Raw genomic sequence first — 11,634 nt, 5'->3', positions numbered from 1 at the left:
TCAGGGTTCCAATAGTTCTTCCTGATGTAGGCCAAGTTAATGACCGGGCTTAGGCGCTCAAAACTGAGGCTATCAGAGACAACCCCTCTGGCTTTACATAATTCGGTGATTAGAGAAGGGAACCCAAGCCTAGAAGTGTTAGACTGGGCTATAGAGGTCATCTGGCCAGAGATCAGTGCTCCAATGTTCATATCCAAGTGAGAGACTAGGCCAAAGATCAGCCTAGCTCTATCCACTATCAAGTCAGAAGTGTGTGATGTGGGGGCCAAGTTGGAGTATGAGAGGACACTCTACACCTGAGCTAGTGTAGTTAGATGCTTCCTGAGAATCTTCCCAGGATGGCCCTCAGAGTTCAAGATGAACCATCGACCAGGTATGCATAAGGCAGCCTCTATCTCTCTGTAGTCTGTAGGTAACCTGTAGTATCTGGAGTAAGCGGGTAAGGTCTCCCCCTCATCTAATACCACAAGTGTCTCCAAGAATGTGTTGAGACTATCAGCATCAATCTTCACCAAATGACCTCTGACTCTGGCCTGCTTTGGTGGATGGTCCTCAGAACTGTATAAATTTGCATAGAATTCTTTCACCAAAGCTAGGTCTATGCTCCCATCAACTAAATTGGTGAGGCATTTATGGAAATTACACCTCTCCAATTCAGCCTTAAACTCATCTACCTCAGAGTGATATATCTTTACATTCCTCTTTGGTAAAATGTTTCTCCCCAGGACATTATCTGTGTATCTGGTCCAAGCATCTAAGGAAGAGAATCTTCTTGTGTCATACTGCGCTGTGGGTCTTGAACCAATACTTTTACGTTTCCTAGAAGCCATATGCAAATAATGAAACCAAACAATTAATCAGGACACAATTTATTAAAAATCAAACTGAAAAAGACATTGGCCGCTTAGCGAGACATGGTCTGCTTAGCTGGCCTTTGCCAAAAAAAAACACTACCGCTTAGTGACATGTGGAGCCGCTTAGCGGAAGTTGCAGAAGTTCAGCTTCTGCAGAATTGGCTTAGCTGAAAAGTGCCCGCTAAGATGAACATTTGCCGCAAGGATATGCGCTAAGCTCCTTAAAGGCTGCGCTTAGCGGCACCAACTCCTAAAAAATTTCACTAAGTATTGGGAGCTTAGCGAGTGAAGCTCGCTTAGCTCAGCGGATGCCACAACAAATCGTGCTTGGCCCAGGAAAGCTCGGCTTAGCGTGCGGCTATCAACAAAAAATTGTCTAAGTTACCTGGGCTTAGCGATTCAGCCTCGCTTAGCCACAGGTAGTTCAGCAAGAGGATGAGTGTTCATCCTCAATGGGTGAACTCACTTCACGCAGTAAGTGTGCTTAGCGAGTTCTTCATAGAACACCTATATACAATGAGTACTGATGAACTCGCTTAGCGAGTTCATCGCGTTTTTCAGAAAATGCAAAAAACGTAGTTCGTTTTCTTGCACTTTTCAAGCCTTTAAAAGGCATATCAGACATGCAATGTGTGCATCATACTCAATACAGTATACAAGCGTATATAGTCCTAATCTTAAACTAATTCTAACAAAACATTAAAACCCTAAAAATCTAAAACTACAAGTGAAGTCTTCTATCCTAAAGTTTAGACAAGAAAAAGAGAAAAGGAACCAAGGAACCTACTTGGATGGTGTATAGTTGTTGCTTCGAAGTTGATAATGCAAAAAGAAAGCACAGATGCAAAATGTGTGAATTTTTGGAGAGAGAGAATGCAGAGACAAGTTTTCGAAATCTGGCAAGTGGGAGTGTAACTACTCACTTAAGCAGTTTTCGACACTCTTGCTTAGCGGACCGTTGCGCTAAGCTAGCCAGAGAGATGTTTGGTTTCTCAACGAGGCTCGCTTAGCGGATCCACGCGCTTAGCCGACATTTCAAATTCAAAATCAGTTTTTTTTTTTTTTTGCACACAGGCTTGGCTTAGCGCGAGGATAAGACTGCTTAGCGAGGTTTGCATATCAGAAAAGCTGCAACTCTTGCTAAGCCAGGCTCTGGCCGGCTTAGCTAAAATGATGCATCTTAAGTACAGAGGAGCATGCGTTTAGCTGATAAGGACTCGCTTAGCGCTCACATTGCTGCAAGGAATTCAGCTTAGCTGCCATGACTAGCGCTTAGCTTCATGAACCTCAATTCTGGCCGTAAGGAATTTAGCTTGGCGACAATAGGTCGAGCTTAGCCAAGGATAAGTTGTCACTTAGCGATCAGGCTGCAGCTTAGACGAATTCAAATCAAATTGACGCTGGCTTAGCTTAGCCTTGGCCAGCTTAGCGAACCAAATCAGCCTCAAATGCAAGGGTTGGGCGCTAAGCGCTTGAGACTCTCGGCTTAGCGCATGACCAAAGATGCACTTAGTGCGAAGCTGGGGCTTAGCAAAAGGACTGTTTTTTAGAAAATGTTTTCTAAGTTATTTTCCAGTCCCTTCCTCAACAAATTGAAACCGTTATATCTAACATTCTAGGATAAGCTGATATACTCCAATGTACAAATTAAAAAGCAAGTTCCACATGATATATGCATGAAAAACAAAGATAACAGAAATTAAAATTGGGTTGTCTCCCAGGAAGCGTTTCTTTAACGTCATTAGCTTGACACATTTACCTCACTGGGTGATCTTATGTTTTGGTTCTTACCTTCAGAACCTCTTGATCTCCTTCCATTACCTGTAAGCAAATATTGTGTTCTGGAGCAGGCTTGTCTTCAACAAACAAATCAAAATCAATTTTCTGATCTTCAAAACCTAGCTCCAGCTTTCTTTTCCCCATATCAACTATGCAGCTTGTGGTCAACATGAATGGCATTCCTGTTAGACCTTGTGGCCTCAATAATCTTAAGAGGGATAGGCTTAGAATGCAGAAGAAGCAACAATAATCAATTTAATAATGTTCTATAAACATGCAAGGCAAAATTGATTGCAATAACATAAATGAGATAAGGGAAGAGAGAATGCAAACACAGTTTTATACTGGTTCGGCCACAACCTGTGCCTACGTCCAGTACTCAAGCAACCCACTTGAGATTTCCACTATCTTTGTAAAATCCATTACAAAGTCTAAACCACACAGGGACAACCCATCCCTTGTGTTCAGGAATCCTTTACAACAAGAGACTCACAGTCTCTTAACCAATCTCATTGAATAAGAAGAATGAAAGAAGAATTCTCTCTTCAAGAGAAGAATATTACAATGAAGATCATGTAAGAATCCTTATAGATTTTGCAAGTGTTTGATCAAGGATTTCTTGAGAGAGCATTTGACAATGAAGTTCTTTTGGAATCTCTCTCATTGTCTTTTGAGAGGATAAGACATTTTTGCCAAGCAAAACTCTCTATCTAAAATTTGTGCCCAAGTCACCTATTTATAGGCCTTTGATGACCATTCACAAATCTAATGAAAAGATGTGACTGTTGGCAGATTTTCTGAAAACTTTCCACTGGTAATCGATTACAATGTTTGTGTAATCAATTACACAGTTATAATTTGAAGGGTTATGACTTTTGAATTTGAATTTCCAAAGTTTCGTTGCTGGTAATCGATTACAGACATATGGTAATCGATTACATGTTGAAAATTCAAATTCAAAACCTTTTTCAACAGCTATTTCTCAACCCTATCTTCTGGTAATCGATTACACTTCCTGGTAATCGATTACCAGAGCCTTGCATGTCTTGAAAGCACTTTGTTTTAAGGCAAGGCTTGGTCTTTAGTGAATCTTAAAACAAGGCTTTGTTTGTTGAAGCAATCTTGAATTATTCTTGAAGCAAATGCTTATCATTTGAAGCAGCCTTGTTAGATTCTTCTTTGACATCATCAAAATCATGTATACATACATTCACAATTCCCAATATTATAGGGATGTTAGTATCTTCAGAGATATCCACTACCACAAAGTCTGCCAGGAAGATAAAATGTTTCACTCTTACCAACACATCTTCAATTACTCCATATGGCCTGGTAATAGAACAGTCAGCTAGTTGTAAAGTCATTCTAGTGGGCATTATCTCCAACTCTCCCAATCTTCTACACATGGAGAGTGACATTAGATTAATGTTGGCTCCCAAGTCAATAAGTGCTTTTCCCGCAGTGACTTCTCCAATTGAACAAGGAATAGTTACAGTCCCAGGGTCTTTATGCTTGGGTGGAAGGATCTTTTGAATCACTGCATTGCAATTTTCTTCCACTATTATGTTTTCCTTGTGAATATACTTATGTTTCCTTGTTAACATATCCTTCAAGAATTTGGAGTAGAGTGGCATCTGCTGCAAAGCTTCTCCGAAGGGCATGGTTATTTCCAATTTCCTGAAAATATCTAAAAATCTTGCCAGATGATGATCTTTTTCCTTCTTGGAAGGTACCACAGGATATGGTACTTCCACACCTTTATCTACAACTTTTTCACTTCTACTCTTCTTTGCATTCTTATTACTTTTTTCTTCTTTTTCCTTTTTTTCATTTTCTATTTCTTTTTCTACTTCCTTTTCTTTTTCTTGGTCCTTCAATTCTTTATTCTTGACCATTATTTGTTCCTCTTTTTCTTGATTACTTTCACCTCTCACCTCATTTTTCTTGCCATCAGTACCTTTCTTGTCAGCAGTTTTCTTCTTATGCATAACATTATCCTCATCCTCAGCCTCCACAAACCTTTTACTCCTTGTCATCACAGCTTTGCATTCCTCCTTGGGATTATGTTCTGTATTTGCCGCAAAACTGTTGGATGACTTGTCAGCTATCTGCTTGGCCAGTTGTCCCACCTGGACCTCAAGGTTCTTCAGTGCTGATTCAGTGCTTTTATGATTTGACATTGTTACTTGCATAAACTGAGTCAATGTCTCTTCCAGCTTACTAGTCCTCTGGAATATGTTAGGTCCTTGTTGGATTGGACTGTTTGAAGGCCCACTCTGGTCTTTGTTGAACTGGTTGTCAGGGTGTGTCCTCCACTGTCCTTGTTGATTATAGGGACCCTACTGGAAGCCTGAAAATCCTCCTTGAGTATACCCTTGTCGCTGTTGATTTCCCATATAATGAATTTCTTGAGTGTTTTCTTTAGTGGGAATACATTGGCTTGTTTCATGAGCCTCACCACAGATGGTACAACCTGTAACATGCAAAACAGAAGAGTGCGTAGGTTGACCAATAGACAACTTAGTTGGCAGCTTACCGAGTGTTTCTGTTAAAATCTCAAGTTGCCTAGAAAGCAACTTGTTCTGTGCCAATAAAGTGTCATGTGATGATAGCTCTAACAAGCTTTTCTTCGTGAGCTTGCACTTCAGGATGTGCAATGCTAGTAAAGAATTGCGGTACTGAGCTGCTTGAATAATCCTCAAGGGTGATCTTCTGGTGCTACTCGTCTTCCATGCTAGCTGTTTCAGGCAATTGAGTAGTGGATTCCCTTGTTGATGGTGAATCAGGTGATAATGAATCAGAAAAAAGAGTTTCTTCCTCAAGAATGGATGCAACTATTGAGTCTGGTAGAAGTTTCCTTCTCCTCTCGGCCCTGTTCCTTCTCAATGTAGCTTCAATTTCTAAGTCCAGAGGAACTAAATTGCCTATGGGAGATCTATGCATATAAAATACTAACAGACACAATGGTTATCCAATCCCATAAGAGAAGAAAAAGTATGAATTAAGAACAACTATTAACAAATACAATCAAAGAATAACAAATAAAGAATAGACACCTAAAAACGAACTAACTTCCCAAATAAAAAGAAGTTCCCCGACAACGGAACCAAAAACTTGTTCGCTTTCGGCAAGTGCACCAAATCGCACAAGTAGTATAAAACGGTAAGAACCGAGTATCGAACTCTCGGGGAACTTGTGTTATTTGGTAAGCTATTTTAGCAAATAGGTGTCTGGTGTGTAAAGATAAGTGTGAATATGAACAAGTGTGTAAACTATCTGTGCAAAAAGGAAAATCATGCGAGAGAAATGATGTGCGAAAACAAATAGAAAACACGTTGGCCTTCCTAATAGGTGCCTGATGCTAAAAAGATATTCTCTAACTAACAATGCTCATGTGTTCCTATGGTGTCTCCTGAGATACTAAACCCCGATTCCTCATGATAGTTTAGCCTAATCTTGATCAAGCATCATTCGTAGATTCTTCTTGTTGGACTAAACTCAACCAGGACCGCATTAAGACATACATACACAACTAAATTATCGCACCTCGATTCCTCGTGATAGTACGACAACTTAGCCCTGTACTATCAAGGACTTTAGAATCAAACTAGTTTCCACTGTTGAATGAGCCTAACAAAGCATGCATCTACATGATCAAGGTAAAGACATACTGGAGTAAAAAGCAGATAGCACAGAGAACACACAAAACATCATTAAATAGATAAAAGTATATTTATATCAGGTACCTACAGGGAAGATCCAACAGAGGATTTAGCTTTCCATAACTAGGAAGCCTTCTTTACAACAAAGAGAAGAACAAGATGAAAGATTGCAAAAATACAAGTGGTGAGGATGTCTCCTTCACCTCTAGGATCTCACAATTACTCACAAACTCATCTCAAGCTCTTAGAATGACTCCTACTTCAAGCTCTAGTCTCTGCAAATCTTCACACAACAAAATCTCTCAAAACTCTCTGGAACTTGGACCTTTCTCTCTGTAGAATCTCTAGACATGCAAAGCTCTGAATCCCAGCCCAAACTCCCTTCACAAAATCTGATTTTAGGCTTAAATAGGTGGCCTTGTTCGTGCTCGTGCGCTTAGCGCAATTCTGGACCGCTTAGCGCACATTAGTGAATTTCGGCTTAGCGATGGACTGAAGCGGTGCACTTAGTGAGATGAAGCGGTGCGCTTAGCGAACCTGTACAACTCATCTTCTTCCAGATTCTTCCTTGCTCTTAGCCAATGAGTGTTGCGCTTAGCATACGCTCGCTAAGTCAGCAGATTGGCTTAGTGAGGAGGTGAAAAACAACACTTAGCCGAATCTCCTAATTCACTTGAAATTGATTATTAAATACACAAAATAGAAGTATTAAGTGTCTATTACCTATACTTAACAGAAAGTACTTATAGTACTACAAAACAACCATAAATTGGGGAAGTTTGATACAATTTATACAAGTTTTATACACAAAAGTTAGTCGTATTCACCGACTAACACCTTGCTGCCCCTTCTTTGGTTCTCCCATGTGCATTTTTGTTCAAGGTTTATCAGTCATGTTGTTGTGGCAGAATTATGGCATGTGCTCCAGATAACATCAAGTCTATTAATGGATCAAAAGAGACACTTAAACTTGTCGTAAGAATTACTGATCTTTGGTTTGTTGGGACTCCCAACAGGTCTGAACAAGCGGAAATGGTCATAATTGATTCTCATGTATGGTTTTTTCTGTTTCTCATGTATGGTTTTCTATGTCTTTTTGTTTGGTTCATTATTAACCATTGAACCAGTTACTTATGTACTTTGTGTGTTACAGGGAGATGCAATCCATGTTGTCTGAAAACAAGATCAACTAAAGTCTTGGAAGGCTGATTTGATAGAAAATTGTACTTATGTAATGCATAATTTTAAAGTCATGAAGAATGATGGTCAATTTAGAATCTGTGATCACCGGTATAAATTAGTTTTTACTGGAGCTACTGTTGTGAGGCAATCCGATTTGGAAGATCTTCCTTTTAAGAAATATAAATTTGCTGATTTCACCAATGTCATTGTTGGGCTCTTCCAACCTGAGCTATTGGTTGGTAAGTTCAGTTGCAATTTGTTCAATTAGTTTGTTCACAAAATTTATAGCTCTTTTGATGATATTTTTTATTTTATGATTTCTTGAGACATTATTGGCGTGGTGGATGAGGTGGTCTTCCGCCATGTGGGATCAAAGAGTACAAGGGTTGTTTTCAAACTCAAGGATTAGAGGTTATGTTGTGCAATTGACCTTTTGACAAATTATGTTTTTTAAAATTATTATATGTTGTTACTCTCATCATTGTTTGTTTGGTATGGTGTCCAATTGCTATCTGTATTTGATCATTATAAGTTGATGCATCAACCATTGTTTATTTGCCATAGTGGCCAAATCATGTCTTGCACTCTGTGGGATAGTTATTGCTTGTAGTTCTTAGACTACTTGAATGAGTCTGAAAATAATGTCCCCATCTGCGCGAATCAAAGAAGCCCAGGGTACAACATCATGTCAAATTTGTGAACTCTTGCGCTTATTAAATAACATCTTATGTGTTCTTTTTGTCACAAACAAATACAGGATCTTATGCACCCTCAGTCAGTAATTTGTTGAGGGCCTCCAAATTATTGATCAATGAAGCTGTGTTTGAAATTCAAGAATTTAGGAAGAGGTTTGTTGGTCATGGCCTTGGTCCTGTATTTATAAACTTTCTGAATTACATGTGTGGATTATTTTTTCTAATAGTTTTGGTTTATTCTATGTCTATAGGCTTTCTGATTTAGGAATTCAGGTCCGGTCAATTTTGACACCTAGTGACCAGGGGAGTTCGCAGCTTTCAGGTTCAAGCCAATTGTCGTCAAAGGATGCATTTCTTTCAAAAGCTGAAGCAAAGACAATATGAGATTAACAACATTTTTGAGGTAAAACTGTTATTTATGTTAACTGTTAATTAGTTCAATGGAAAACCTGATGAAAAGTTCTGGTTATTGAAGTCTATGAACTATAATAAAAGTCCTACTATTTATTCAATGGCTGCACCATTTGGTTTGGAATGTGACGCCTATGTTTTTTTGCCAGGAAATTGTTTGTGTTACTGTTGGCACCATTAATAGAATTGTTATGGATAACCATTCATGGTGTTATTCAGCTTGCAGTTACTCCTACAAAAAAGTTGATGTTGAGACAGCCGCATTCACATGCGCATGTGGAAAATATAATGATCAACCTGTGCTGAGGTTATTGCACTTGTGTTTCATTGCTGTCATCTTCATTTATCACTCCTTTTTACACTCTTATGTACATTGGCAGGTATAGACTTGAGGTGATGGTCAACCACAAGGAGGAAAGCACAAAATTTTTGCTCTGGGACCGCGAATGCACTGAGCTGATTGGACAATCAACAAATGAAGTTAACAAGCTGAAAATATAAGTACCTAACCAAATTATCATACGATTCTTTTTAACATTTGAATGATGTTTTATTAGTTTACCATCGAATTTGATTACAGATATTAATTATGGAATTTTTTTTCTTTGGTCAAGGAGGGTGATGTTGATTTAAATGTTTCTCCTCAAGCCCTTGATAAGTTGTTGAGTTATGTCCTTGCATTTAAAGTCAAAGTTCAACCCAAGTTTAACAATGTTGTTGTTCTTAGATACTCAAATGACATAGATTTGATCAATGCTGTGGTGGACATGTTGCCTGATGCTGAGGTAATGTTTTGTAAAGCATATTGCAGCCATTATTGTCATATCTGTTACCCGGAACTTATATCTTATACATGCATGTTCCAAGGTTCAGGCTCCTATCCTTGACTCCGATGATCCTTTCCAACTTGAATCTGTAAGTTGACACTGTGATAGTGTTTTCCAGATTTTATGTGTGTTGACAGAATCTTATTTGAAAACTCCACCGCCTCTAATTCCAAATTTAGTTTATTGATCAGTGTAAGTGTTATGCAGCAATCTGTGTCTGTCACAGCAAATCATGATCCACTTCTGGGTCTTCCATTGACACCCACAAAACGGATTACATCTGATGATTGTGATGATGAACCAAAAAGCTCTCAAATTTTACCTGTCCATCTTTCATCTAACAAATTAGCAAGACATGATCAAATTGAATGAATGCAGTTACTTGCATTTTTTTTTTGCGTTGTATGGACTCTATTATTTGCAAGACGTGCAATTGTGGAAACATTGACGTTCCTTTCCTGTACTGTCCCTATTTAACATTTTGTCAGGGTGGACATATCTTATAGATTCCTAATGTGGAAGGAGGAATTAACTTTTGGCTATTTAGATATCTTTTGTGTTAAGATTGTCCAATTTGAATTATATTTTTTATCAGTTCTGAAACCGATTACAAAATCATTATTAACAGATTGTGGTTTATTTCATCATGACCATAATTGATATTAATTAACACAATTAAATCAGGACAATGAATTACTACACCATTTTTCCTTTAAAGAAAATATCTTTTCCGTGATAGGTAGCTTGTTGCTTCTAGTTCTCCATAATCTCTTGCTTAAAATTCTATATATGTGTTAACTTAGCACTGGAATTTGTTGTGCATTTGCAGTGTGGAGCCAAAATTTTTTTTCCCCCAAGCTTAATTTCATGTGTTGATATTATCAAATTTAAATTGTATTCTCAGTCATCTATAAGAGCAAATATGACGAATTATTACCACACTATTACAGAAACCATATCATGGAAAATATTGGATTCGATTGTTAACTGCTCCTAACACAAATAGCATTAATCGCTCATTCGAGCAATGGCACATGATATGATAAAACCAGAATAAATATGATACACTTTTTTTTATCATAATGTCAAATAAAGCAAGGGGATTTTTTTAGGAGTTTACCAATATTCATTCTCCCTACTTATGCACACTAAAGATCTTTGATATTAGATTTTGTCCAAGTGCCAACGAGCCATGGCTCTACATACAACTATTATCATTCTTGTATCTCCAATTTTCGCAACTGTCAATGTTGAACCATACACTTAGCCCCTCAGCTAGCCATTTCTATTATTTTCAAAATTTGTTTCATTTTTTAAATTAATTTGTATCTTGGTGAAGTACAACAATTGCCATTAAGAACGTGAAAAATTTCAATATAGAAACAAGTCTGATTCAGCAATAAACACAATCTTAATTGCTCAAATTTTACGAAAAGCTATTTTGGTTTGGGATTGCCTTAAGCTGTTTGTGCCCTGTTTTGTTTTGCATCCTCAGAAGAAAAAAAAAAAATACATCAAGTTGAATGATATATGCAATACATGTTATTACAAAAAATCCACAACATCTTTCATATTAGCTTTCCCATCAGTCTCACCAACTGATGCTTCTACATGCAAGTGTCATTATTCGTATTTGTAGATTTTCCCAACTGCCAATGTTGAACTGTAGTTCTAGGCCTTCAACTATCCATTTCTCTTATTTTTAGAATGTCTCGCATGCATTCCAGATTTAGTTTACTATTTCTTAGTTGATCTCAATCGCCATTTTCTCATTAATTTAAAACTCGACCAAGTCAACAATTGCCATTAACACCATGGAAAAGTACCAATTCACGGATAAGTCTAATTCAGGAAAAGCCAGAATGAACAGAAAATGTATCATAGATAAAAAATGACAACCTCAGGCTCAGGCCCCTCCACAGGCAATTATGGACTCTACTTCACATTCTAGGAATTATCATAGTAAGAAACTATATGAACCATCTTGCATGTAAAATATATTGCTTTCGATTAATTTATTCCATTTAACTTTGATTTGTCTCTATCTATAAGCAATTGAATCTGATTCATGAGAGGATCTAAGTTCTGAATCAACACAAGGTACCATGCAAAGAAACTCCTTTATTCAAGATTTTTTCATCCCTGAAATCTAACAACCATATGTAATTGTAATTCTTGCAAGATCTGATTTAAATTTTCCCCCTAGAAATGAAGATTGCCAATC

The 11,634-nt window shown here is 37.8% G+C and overlaps 1 protein-coding gene across 1 annotated transcript; it reads left to right on the top strand.

Moving 5' to 3' along the window:
- The first annotated feature begins 7,547 nt into the window (after window positions 1-7,547).
- LOC100809645 (uncharacterized) lies at window positions 7,548-9,782 on the top strand. The gene is made up of 8 exons (XM_006590011.1): window positions 7,548-7,716; window positions 8,235-8,325; window positions 8,424-8,494; window positions 8,803-8,890; window positions 8,964-9,063; window positions 9,198-9,368; window positions 9,451-9,498; window positions 9,618-9,782. Exons 1-8 carry the CDS (start codon window positions 7,548-7,550, stop codon window positions 9,780-9,782), a joined length of 903 nt encoding a protein of 300 aa, XP_006590074.1.
- Window positions 9,783-11,634: the final 1,852 nt, after the last annotated feature.

The sequence above is a fragment of the Glycine max genome, chromosome 10, assembly GCF_000004515.6.
Source record: "Glycine max cultivar Williams 82 chromosome 10, Glycine_max_v4.0, whole genome shotgun sequence".
NCBI classification, from domain to species: domain Eukaryota; kingdom Viridiplantae; phylum Streptophyta; class Magnoliopsida; order Fabales; family Fabaceae; genus Glycine; species Glycine max.
Note: the sequence above shows the minus strand (reverse complement) of the source record. Positions and strands in the feature narration are given on the sequence as shown.

Excerpts from the sequence above, each read along its gene's own strand:
- LOC100809645 (XM_006590011.1), top strand. The coding sequence starts at position 7,548 with ATGAAGAATGATGGTCAATTTAGAATCTGTGATCACCGGTATAAATTA. Across the intron at positions 8,326-8,423 it reads ATTCAAGAATTTAGGAAGAG|GCTTTCTGATTTAGGAATTC; the intron begins GTTTGTTGGTCA and ends CTATGTCTATAG. Across the intron at positions 8,891-8,963 it reads AATGATCAACCTGTGCTGAG|GTATAGACTTGAGGTGATGG; the intron begins GTTATTGCACTT and ends GTACATTGGCAG.